At 40.6% G+C, this 12,607-nt stretch overlaps 1 protein-coding gene across 1 annotated transcript in view; it reads right to left on the bottom strand.

The window, feature by feature from the left end:
* Positions 1–12,367, bottom strand: part of LOC139360929 (BCL-6 corepressor-like) — a 32,484-nt gene extending 20,117 nt beyond the window's left edge. Inside the window, 11 exon segments of the mRNA XM_071089420.1 lie at positions 4,804–4,987; positions 5,380–5,429; positions 6,432–6,921; positions 7,344–7,681; positions 7,684–8,214; positions 8,217–8,923; positions 8,925–9,038; positions 9,040–9,452; positions 9,454–9,515; positions 9,518–9,655; positions 12,334–12,367. Of these exon segments, the coding sequence (XP_070945521.1) occupies positions 4,804–4,987; positions 5,380–5,429; positions 6,432–6,921; positions 7,344–7,681; positions 7,684–8,214; positions 8,217–8,923; positions 8,925–9,038; positions 9,040–9,452; positions 9,454–9,515; positions 9,518–9,655; positions 12,334–12,367 (3,061 nt within the window).
* Positions 12,368–12,607: the final 240 nt, after the last annotated feature.

A 12,607-nucleotide genomic window follows, 5' to 3' on the forward strand; every position in this document is an offset into this window, starting at 1 on the left:
GACAAAAAATATGCCCAAAATGTCATCTACTGAAGGGGTAACACCAATATTCACTTGGGCCAACAGCAGAGATCATGAAGAAGGAGGGAAGGGAGACAGAATGTCAAAATAAACCTTGAGCCTTATTGGGCACAAGTAATCATCTCTCCCGTAGGGCCCATGGTCCAGGACATGGCAGCTGTCTGCAAAATCAGCAGAGGGAAGCAGCTGCTGGAGGAAGGTTGAGAACCTGGGCAGACCCAAGATGTGGCGAAGAGGAGTCTGGGAAAAGCCAAAGACAAGGTTTGACAGCACATGCACAATTTCAGAGACAACTTCAAAACTCAGTCTGCTGGTTGAACACATGTGGAGGGAAAAGCTTTTCACTGGAACCAAGGAGATTCCATTTCCTGTTCAACATAGGAGGACCACAATGAGGACACTGGTCACACCAGCTGGGACTAATCAAATGTTTGTAGAACTATGGACAGCATAAGGTTTTGGATGAAAATGAAGAATATGTCACCAGAAACTGGATGAAAGGATACCCTTCCTAAAACAAGTTCAAGGAACTTGGCAGAATTGCCTTCATGTCCAAAGATGTTGTGAAAGGCAAGGCTTAAGAGCAACGAACTAGGATATCTACAAGCATACTAAGTCTTAAAACATTCATGGTACTGTATGGCTTCCTTGGCAACTTACCAGCAAAATGAGAGAAAAGAGAAATGATTTAAAGACAAAATTTGTAATTAAAAAGCATTATGAACATATTTGGCAAACTCTGTATATCAAGTAAAGAAAAAAAAGTGGTTTCAAGAGAATAAAAACAACATATAGCAAAGCTATCATTTGCTAAAGAGATAGTTCAGATATAAGGAAAACAGGTGCTATTCATCAAGACTATGGGAGAATGAGCCTGAAGGAATTTGAGAGATCTTGGAGGAAAGATATTGCCTTGTAGGCAAGTACACCACCTCAAGTATCTATTCCTTGCATTTTGTTGCAGTGATCTTTGGCTACCCCAGTGATGGCTCAAGCTGACCCAGATGTGCCTCATGTCACACTGCCAGAGGGGATAAGCCTTAATCTACAATGATATCCATATGGTTCTGATTCTACAGGTATATATAATCCCTGAGCCAGGGCCACATTCACCTGCATTATAAAGGATGGCTTCAGGAAGAGTCATGTCACAGGGGCATAGCCAGATTCCCACTACAGTAATGCTTTGTGGCGCTGTGAATCTGAAGCCATCTCCAAGAGCCCAGAACTGTAGAACTACCAGAGTGTACCTTCAGCCTGGGAGAGATATAGGAATGTAACTCCAAACCATGAGAGTTTCTGGGTGGACTAAAGCCCAGCAAAACCATGCAGGCAGGAATGCCTAGGCCTTGAGGGCTGAACTCTTACCACCGTGTGCATAAATGTACAACATGAAGTCAAAAGATATGATTGTCCAGCTTTATAACTCAGTGTTGGCTGGGCGGGCTGGCTCATGCCTGTAATCCCAACACTTTGGGAGGCTGAGGCAGATGGATCACGAGGTCAAGAGATCAAGACCTCTCTGGCCAACATGGTGAAACCCCACCTCTACTAAAAATACAAAAAATTAGCTGGGCATGGTGGCATATGCCTGTAGTCCCAGCAATTCGGGAGGCTGAAGCAGGAGAATCACCTGAACCAGGGAGGCAGAGGTTGCAGTGAGCTGAGATTGCGCCACTGCACTCCATCCTGGCAACAGAAAAGACTCTGTCTCAAAAAAAAAAAAAAAAAAAAAAGAAAAAGAAAAAGAAAAAAAGAGAAAGAAACAAAACCAACAAACAAAAAAACTCATTGTTGTTGTTTTTCTCCCCCTTTTGTATTTTGGGGTTATCTGGAACCAGTTACTCCTTTCTTCTTGCCTATTCTCCATTTTTAAATGGGAATGTCTTTCCTATGCCTGTTCCACCATGGCATTTCAGAAGCACATAACTTCACAGGCTCACAGTAGAAGAGAAATTTGCCATATAGTAAATTACGTCTTGTGTCCCATTCATATCTGATTAAGAAAAGACTCTAGATTTTGGACTTTTGAGTTGATGCTGGAATGAGTTAAGATTGTGGGGCTATTAGGACAGAATGAATACATTCGGCATATGAGAAGGACATGAATTTTGGAGACCACAGATGGAATGCTATGGTTTGAATGTTTCCCAATGGTCAAGTGTTCGAAACCCAGTCCCCAGTGCAACAATGTTGAGAACTGGGACCTGTAAGAGGTAATTAGGTCATGACCATGGACATTAATTAATGTCATTACTGTGGGAGTGAGTTCATTATTGTGGAATTGGGTTCATAATTAAAATAAATGAGTTTAGTCCCCTTCTTCTCTTTCCCTTGTGCTCTCTTGCCCATCTGCTTTCCATCATGGGATGCAACTGGAAGATGGAACTCACCAGAGAAGGCCCTCGTACTTCTTGGCCTCCAGAACTATGAGCAAATACATTTCTGTTAACTATAAATTACCCTATTTATACCAGTAGAAAACATACTAAGACATGAATTCTTCCAGTTAGTCCATTCAACTTCTTTGATCCAATTAGTCTCCCCTGAAAGTACTATGGGAGAGACTAAGGATGCAGAATAAAAATGTAAGTATTGCCTTAGGAAATGCCATGTGCAAATGGAAAAGTATACTTTTAAACTTTTAAAGTGTACTGTCTCCTCTCCCTAACTCCTTTAAGATAGAAAACATGTTTTGAAAAAAGTGATTGCATGGTGTCACAATGTCTTTGAGAGTCACAATCAGGCAGTGGCTTAGCTAGTGTGGGACCCAACCCAGAATGAACTTCCTTTCCCACATCAAGTATCAGACTAAGAAGTTCTTAACCTGAGTGTTTTAGATTCTACTTTTGTCCCTTATATCTGAACTACAGGTCGCATACAGTCATCTGTATCTCTAACACTCTCAACTTTGTCTAAGGCTTCTTTCTTGAGGAAATGGTTTTCCAATTAAGTTTTATCCCCACTGCAAAATTATCTCTCACCCACCTGACCTTTTGCCCAAACTGAGAGCATATTTTACTGGAAGAGTTGTGATGAGTATTTCACAAGGTGAAGTTACTGGGCAATGACTGACTGGTAACCTCATCTCTCTGCTCAGTGAATGGCACTACCTCTATAAGACAGCCCTGGCCAACTCTGTCTACTCCAAAATTTCCCATATGGTAAAAGCTACCCAGTGAGGGTAGGGAGGTCTCCCTTTCACATACAACCTCTTGCTCCCCACTTCATGAGGAGTCCAGCCAGGAAAGGATGGCCAGCCTGCTACACAACTGTGCCTTGGAAGGTTGTAACTCATCTCATGGGCATTATCCCAACTCTCCACATAATACCAGGAAACCCAGGGGACCATGACCTCACCCTGAACTATTATCAAGAACCCTCCATTGCTAAATTTGGGGTTCACTGCAATCACACTTACACGCATAGAGTTTCCCTACTTCTTAAAAGGACTTTTCCCCAAAACTGGTTCCATTCACCCTTTCCCAAATTCTCCAAGTCATTACAAAAAGGGACAATAATTTCAAAGAATTGAGGTATTTTCACTATTATCTCTTAGGTCAAAGATTCTCATTCCTCTAAATAAGCTCCTGCTACTCCCCTCACAAGATATTACACGACTTTACAAAGGCCAGTAATAATCCCGCCCACAGTGACAGCCCAAGAAACACAGGTTATCAGCTATAGAGATGAGAGGCTCTATGTTCCTTTGCTGCACATCTCAACCTGGATGTTCTCAAATTAGACTATTTCAATCATCACCCACAGCATTAATCACAGGGCAAAGGATATAAATTAAGAGATGCAGGGGTCCTAACCATTAGACTCTATCACTGCTGCTATTTTCAGCCCTTCTAAAGAGCAGAAAACCATGTGCCCTTGATAGATAAGAATGTGACTCTGTTATTTGCGGTCTACCACCTGCTCCCTGCAGCATGATCTTATAAGACACAGCACATACATTCTATAATTTGTCACAGTTGTGTCAAAGTAGAACCTCATAGAATTATTTCCATGGCAACATTTACAAGTCTCCACCTCAAAAATAAATTTTGCCACTGTTGGTGCCACAGATGCTGAGCCTTAACAAGATAGGAGAGGACTGAGACTTTTGAGGGTTTCTCATGGTCCATTTCCTTTGTAAGCAACTGTACCACCACAGCTGAGGCTAACCTTGTTATAACTTATGCCTCCTCCACCATAGGCATCAACTTTCTCTGATCCTAATCCAAGGTAGTCTACAAAGCATTCAGGCATATTCTCCTGGAAGAGAAGTTTCTGAGCCAATAACTCATAACTCCTGCCCAGGCACTGCGACCGAACACACTCTAGGTCTGCTTCAGTGGAGTGGCTGGCAGAAGAAAAGGAAACCCACATTCAAGAAGGAAGGGCTAATATGTACACCTACTATGCATCAACAAAAATAAATCAATAATTTAAAAAACTGAAAAGTGTACTGTTTCTAACTATAGGGCTAGGCCTCTTTTAGAAAAGGAGATGTGTCCCTTTTCTAAAGGAAAATAATATTTCACAGATTATTAAAAGGAAATAATCTTTCACAGATAATTCATTCCTGATTGCCACAATGATTAAAAAGACAATCAGTCCTTCACTCCACAGATGGCAAAAACAGCCCATTATTCTAAGAAGACACCATACAGAAGTCAGAATCTTGTATGTGAATTGATTTATCTCACCTCCCTGGGCTCTGGGGGCAGGATCACCCTGTTGCCACCAATGTGGTAACTGAGCCACACAAGCAGGTGGCTCAGCTGTACTTACATCTCTCACGGTTATTCTGGCTGGCAATATCCTCCTCCAGAAGACATTTTGGCTTTTTGTCCCGATTTCCTTTCCATCTCTCTGAGTCAGCTGTGCTGAATTTGTATGCCTTGGAGTCTTTAGTTTCTGAATGGCCACCTTTTTTCTCACTTACCTGCAACTCTGAGAAGCGCATCATTGCAAGCTAGAAAAAAGAAGAAAAAAAGAGGGATGAAAACAACACCTTATCGTAAAAGTTATTTTGTCTTACATTAAAGAAAAATATTTTCAAACAAATATTTGCCCAAAACTAATCACAGAGATAAACTCTTTAACCACACTGTTTTCAAGGAGTTTAATATATCTAGATACATAAGCTATAAGCGTGTATATCAGTGAACACATTTTTGTGCACATTCTCTTTTGGAATAAGAACACAACACACAATCAAAACAAAGTAGAAATAGCAGAAAAAAAATCACAAGGAATATAGGCTATAAACTAACTTTTGAGTATTTGGAAATAAAATTTAACTTTAAAGGCTTATATAATATTGTAATAACAATAATATGAAAAACAGAAATTTGAAGAACTGACCTCACAGTAAGCACTAGGCAGACATAAAATATTGTCCTTTTGTAATTCTTCTAGTCATGTAATTAAAATGGGCACTCAAGGGGGTCATTTAAATAACTTCATTCCTTTTTGTAAAGATAAATTCTTCTTAACATTAAAAAAAAATGGCCTATCATCTTTGAAATGAAAGTAAAAATCTTAGAAAATTCCTATACAACATGTATCATAATTAACTATCAAGGTAAATATATGCTATATCCCATTCTGCAAGAGGTAAGGGAGTGAGTGTGTGTGTCTGTGTGTGTGTGTGTGTGTGTGTAAGTTGAACCATCCTGCAGACCCGCAGCTGCTACACATCTTCTCAAGCAAGTATCAAGTAAGGTATTCTGAGCAGCACTTCTAGATATATTGGTTATTTTATCAACAGAAAAATAAAATCAACTGCTAGGTAAATGCCATGCATTTTTTAGAAATTATTCACAATAATTAAAACTTCTGTTACAGGTTGAGCATCTCTTTATGTAAATACTTGGGACAAGTATTTTAATTTTTATCAGATTTTAGAATATGTGCACATACATAATAAGGTATCTTGAGGATGAGAACCAAGTCTAAACAAAAAAATTCATTTATGTTTCACATACACTTTATACACATAGCCTAAAAGTAATTTTATTCAGTATTATTTTTAATAATTTTGCATATGTAAAAAAGTTTGTGTTAAGTACTTGTGTGTGGGTTTTTCCACTTGGGGCATGATGTTGACATTGAAAACGTTTCAGATTCTGTAGCAAATCAGATTTTGAATTTTTGGATTATAGATGCTCAACCTGTAACTGCATTCAGGTGATGTTCTCTCATAACTTATAGCACAACTTAAAGTATCCAGACACATGTACATCCTAAGTACTACTATTCACATTCCCTTACTGGACATAATACATACATTCAAATTACCATAAGCTTCATTAGTCCAATCTGCCTAGTGCCATGTCCTACCATACTCACCCAGTCCTCTTTACAGATTTAAACTGTAACAACCGGTAAAGTTGTGAAAATTTGGGTGGAGAGGCTCATCTTCAATGCCCGTTGCTCCCACCTGAGCTGACTAGAATCTGCATACAGTTCAGCAGTGACACTGTCGAATCCGTCACCCATGTAACCTGCTGAGGTAGCGATTCTCTTTACCAGCTTAGATGACTTTGGTTTCAGAAGTTTGCCATCATTTGATTTGGCCTCATTGGCTCCATCTTTGGTGTAAGTAGAGATTATGTCCATACTCAGTGGGGCACTGCCAAGGCTATATGGTTTGGAATTCTCTTGGATTTTACCAAAAGTTACAGCATGACCATCACTCACTAAAGCTGGCTCCAGCAATGGTGTTGAAACTGGCATCCCTAGGTTCTCTTTGTTGGCTGGAGTCTGTTTGAGAGTATAAGCCTCAGGCAAGTCACCAATGTGCCCCAACTCCTCTCTTAGCATGACAAAATCATCATGTTGCTGCAGGGATGGCTTGACAACCAGCAGCTTGGCAGGCTCAGAATTCTGACCAACATTTTTTTGCTGTAAAGCTGAGTTTGGACATGTTTGCATCAGTTTTGGCATCTGGTTCTTCTGGGAAGATCTACATAAATAATCTTGTCATTTCTGCTAACAGTGCTCCCTTGATTCCAGCTGAAGTTTAGTTTTAGATTGTCGGTGTGGACTTCTGGATGAAACTCTGTACTGCTAGCTTCCAACATCTCAGAAAACTGATTCCTGAGAGTTGGGTCTTTGTGGCAGGCTGTTTCATGGGAATGAGACCTCCTCTCTGGTTTCTCTTCTTTTTTCTGTTTGTTGGCTGGAGTCTGTTTGCTAGTACAAGGTTCATGAAAGTCACCAATGTGCCCCAGCTTCTCTCTTAGGGTGACGAAATTGCCATGCTGCTGCAGGGATGGCTTGACAATTGGGGGACTGGCAGGTTCAGCATTCTGGACATTTTTCACTGTGAAGCTGGGTTTAGACATATTTGCATCAGTTTTAACATCTGGTTTTTCTTGGAGATGGTCTACATAAACAACTTTATCACTTTTGATAACAATCTTTCCTTGATTCCAGCTGGGGTTCAGTTTTAGAATGTCAGTGGGGAGTTCTGGATGAAATGCTGTACTGCTAGCTTCCAACACCTCAGAAAGCTGATTCTGGAGAGTTGGGTCTTTGTGGCAGGCTCTTTCTTGGGAACATGACCTCCTCTCTGGTTTCTCCTCTTTAGTGATCTCCATGGGCCTGTGTGGTATCAACATGGGTTGTACCATGCCAAATCCGAGGGCATCTTGGTAGATCAGAACTCTGGATAGCCCATAGGCACCACATAAGGCAGTGTAGGCTTTGGGGCAAGGTGCCCAGGAAAGAGACTGTTGTTGGGCAACAAAATCGGATGAGGGTAGATAGGTCCTTTGTCATGTAAGGAGAAGGGTCTTATAGCAGTGGCCTTAGATACTGGGTAAGGAAAATAACTTCTGGGATAGGAAATTGATGGCGGCCTGAAAGCCTCGTTTGGAGACAGAAATATGGGGCTTCGTTGAAGGCCATTCTCATTTGCTTTGAAATTCAGTTTTGGGTTGCTGGCTTTGGCATCCTTGCTGCTGGTGTTGCTGCTTTGTTTAACAGGCATGGTTGGAGGCTAGCCCACTTCCTGAATGATGGATAGTGTGGTATCCACAGAGCTCCTGTTGGTCCTAGTGCCATCTGTCCCATCTGGGGTTGGAGATTGGTAACATGGAGGTAATACAGAGGTGGGGTGGCCTGCACAGGACACTGACCCCAGAACATTAGGGATCATAGTGTCTTTACCACTCATGCAAAGATATGAAGACTCTGCTGTTTTATTATCATCCAGTCTATTATCTGGTTTTTCAGCATGCTTTCACCATTGTTCTCTTCATTAGGTCTTGGCTTGGGTACTACCCAGGATGAAGGATCAGTGCGAATGATTTCAGATCTATAGATAGCACAGCCATTTCTTGGAGAAGACGTTTCTTTTGGAATCTCACTTCTGGAGAGCACTAAGCCACCTCCAGACCTGCTGTGAACCAGGCCCATAGACGCCATCTTTTTCATATGGTCAGCTTTGGAAGCATCTACCTCCATCACTTTAGAAGACAACTCTACTGGCTTATTTGAGATGCTTTTGGTAATACTCTGCTTCTCTAACAGAGGCGGTGAGCCTCCATCTTTCCTGTCTTGAGCCACTGTCTTCCAGGTGTACATGGGGACTGGCTGAGCACTTTCACCCACTTCCAGGGTCTCAGGATATTTGCTATTGGAGAGCTTGGCTGTGGGAAACTCGCTACCTATCATGTATAGCCTTGACAGCATGACTGCAGGAGGGGTGGAGATCCTGGTATAATGCTCATGGAACTCAGAGAACGTGTCTGCAACAGCCTGGGTGGCAAGGTGGATCTAGGGTGAGGGCTGAGGGGAGGCAGGGACCACGAGAGTTGTATCCCCTGGAAAGCCGCTAGTAACTGCCTTGGTAGACGGCATCCTAGGTTGTTTACTGTTCCGAATATGAGGATAGCTGTGGGGGGTTCTGGAGATTGATGGCCATCCTCCACGGTAGGCTTTTGTCTGCACAGCAGAAGAGAGGCAGAATGGCTGAGATGGCGAAAGGCACCGAAAGCCTCATGGGTGATGCCAAGAGGTGGTGGCAGGTAGGAAAATTGCTCCCTGTTTCTGTTTCCTGGAGAATATAGTGGCTGGGCCAAGTTTTAGAACTGCTGAGGTAGCAAGAACATGCTCTGTGAATACATATTTGGCAAATCAAAGGAAGGATGGATGGCTGGTGTGGCACTCTCCATGTAAGGATTGACCCAGGGTAGTTGCAGGTAATGAGCATCAAACATATTGAGAAGTTTCTGATTGTGGCTTGCAGGCCTGTCCAAGGCAAGTGTTTCTGCTGTGCTGAAAGCATTCTTTTGTATTCCATGTTGTGTTTTACATACAGCAGGTAAGCAATCTAGGGGTTTTTCAGAGACAGAAAAATCTTCCACTATCTCAAGTATATTTAGTTTGAACTGCATCTCTGGATTTATTTCTGAAAAAAAACTCAAGGCTACCTACAGTGTTCATGGCAACCTCATGATCTTGTTTGGAGTCCATTCTGCTCAAACTAGAAAGACAGTGTTTCTGGGTAACTGGAGCCCTTCCTGTTTCAGGCCTGTGTGGTCTATGATCAGTGCTTCCAGGAGGTCAATCTGATAAGCCGATTTGCATCCACCTTGGCAGAGCAACAACACAGATGTTACTTGGGACACTCCTGCAAAACAGCAGTACCAGTCCCTAAGATAAAGCGCCAAGTAGTTCAATATGACATCAGCCTAACATCTGAGCAGAAGGGGTTAAAGATAAAGTAAGAAAGATGGTATCTGTGTGAACTGCTGTTTTCCCTTATGCAGACTTCTTCTTAGGGCACTGTGCTGCCTACTTTCTTCACACCTCTGTTGAACTGTAATTCTAAAAGCATAACACAGTGATCCTTTCAGATTTAAGGGATATTAAGTTGCCTATTCACTCTGGAAATTTTGCCTTCTCAGCAAAAACTATTTCCTGCAACTTAGAAGCTACCAACTCCAAAATTCTCAGCACCACCCTCACTGGGTAAAGAACTCACACTAACCCTCACAAGGCCTGTTAAAGTTCAGATAAGATGAATATTCACTTAATTTTTCCTGAGTGCAGGAAGGCATTTTTCACAGAATAAACAACCTTCAGTGGACAACAAAAACTCCAGCCTGGGAAATACAGTGAGACTCTGTCTCAAAAAAAAAAAAAAAAAAATTAAAAATTATAGAGGACACACAATTTTATAACATAACCATCAGCTGCTACAGTATCAACAGGAAGCTGCACATATGTGCCAGGCTGCTTTGTCTGTCCTGGGACTTGTTTTCAAAAGTAAGTAAATATTTGGTGCCATCTTTCAAATCCCCAGGATAAAATCACCAATATGCAGCAAAAAGAAATTGGGGCATTTCCCTGAAGAGCACCTTTAATTATTTACTGCTTAGACAGAGAAGACCCTACAAGAAAAGAAAGTTACAGGCTAGTATGACTGATGAACACATAAATAAATTATCAAAAAGTACTAGCAAACTTAATATAAGAACACATTAAAAGAATAATTAACCATGATCAAATGGTATTCATCTCTGAGAAACATAGTATAACATATGCAAATCCAATAAATGTAATACCTCACACTGAAAAAAAGAAAAAATGAAAAGTACATGATCATTGTAATATTAACTGCAAAAGCATTTGATAAAATTTGACACCCTTTCATGGTAACTCTCAACAAGTTAAGAAGAGAGGAAATTTACAGGCTACATATGACAGATGCATAGCTACCATCAGATTCAGTGGTGAAAGGTGAAAATTTTACCCTAAGAACAGGGACAAGACTACTCTTTACCACTTATTTTTGTCATAGTAGTGGAAGTCTTTGCCAGAATAGACAGCAGATAATAATAAAAGGTATCCTAACGAGAAAGAAATAAATGAATTTGTCTCTACTTGCAGATGACATGATCTTATGTTCAGAAAATCCCAAGGCTGCACCAAAAGAAAACTGCTGGAACCAATAAATAAATTCTATAAAGTTACAGGACAAAAAAATCAATATGTAAAAATCAGTATCATTTCTGCATACCAACAAACTACTAAAAAGGAAAATTAAGACAATCTCACTTATAAGAGCAACAGCAAACAAATGTAAAACTTGGGTATAAATTTAATCAAGGACATAAAAGACATGTATACTGAAAACTACAAAAAAAAAAGATCCAATAAACTTAAACACAAATAGAAAGATTTGCCCCTAAAATCAAAGAATTAATACTGTGAAAACATCCATTCTACCCAAAGTATTTTAGAAACTCAATGTAATCACCGTCAAAATTCCAAGGTCTCTTTTCACAGAAATAGAAAACACAAACATTAAATTTGTATGGAACCACAAAAGACACTGAATGACCAAAACAATCTAAAACATAAAGAACAAAGCTAGAGGCAGCATATTACCTGATTACTAAACATATTACAAAGAAAAGTTAACAGGAGCACCTGTTATTAGCATAAAAACTGACATATTCGACCAATTAAGAATAATAGAAAACCGACAAATTACTCAAACATTTATGTTATCTTTTTTTCAAAAGTGTAAGGAGTTCAGGATGGAAAAAGGACAGGTTCTTCAAACAATGGTGCTGGGAAAACTCAATATCCACATGCAGATGAATGAAATTGACTGTTATATTTGTTACACAATATACAAAATCAATTCAAAATAAATGAAAGAAGCAAATACATAATCTGAAGCTGAAAAACTACTAGAAATCTCAACAATATCAAACTAGGTAACAACTTTTTTGATATCACCCCAAAAACACAGGCAACAAAAGTCAAAATATCAAATTAAATGGCATTAGACTACAAAGCTTCTGTGTAGCAAAGGGAAAAAAGGAAGAAATGTCCCATACAGTAAGAGAACATATTTGCAAACTGTATATCTTACAAGGCATTAATTTCCAAAATTTACAAGTAACTCAACTGAGTAACAATAAAACAATGTGAAAGTAGGCAAAGAATCTGAATAGTCAGTTATTAAAAGAATACATTCAGGCCAGCCGCAGTGGCTCAAGCCTGTAATCCCAGCACTTTGGGAGGCCGAGACAGGCGGATCACGAGATCAGGAGATCGAGACCATCCTGGCTAACACGATGAAACCCCGTCTCTACTAAAACATACAAAAAACTAGCCGGGCGAGGTGGCGGGCGCCTGTGGTCCCAGCTACTCGGGAGGCTGAGGCAGGAGAATGGCGTGAACCCAGGAGGCAGAGCTTGCAGTGAGCTGAGATCCGGCCACTGCACTCCAGCCTGGGCGACAGAGCGAGACTCCGTCTCAAAAAAAAAACAAAAACAAACAAACAAAAAAAACCCTTCAAATAGTTGATAGGTCTACAGTCCTCCATACTCCCACGGAGACACCAATTTAATAAGGATATATGAACCAAATTTTACTCTGTAGACTCGTTAAGAAGCTGCAGCACCCAGTAAAATGCACTGTCAAGAAATACTGCAACCAAAAACAGCAGCCAAGTCCATGATATTTTGCTCATCTTTAGCCCTTCCTCTATCTGGTATAGTGACGAATGATCGGAGAAGACCTTCCAATTCGGAACTCCTCCCTCAGGATAGAGCAACCCCTCCCT

This window comes from Macaca nemestrina, chromosome Y, assembly GCF_043159975.1.
Source record: "Macaca nemestrina isolate mMacNem1 chromosome Y, mMacNem.hap1, whole genome shotgun sequence".
NCBI lineage: Eukaryota > Metazoa > Chordata > Mammalia > Primates > Cercopithecidae > Macaca > Macaca nemestrina.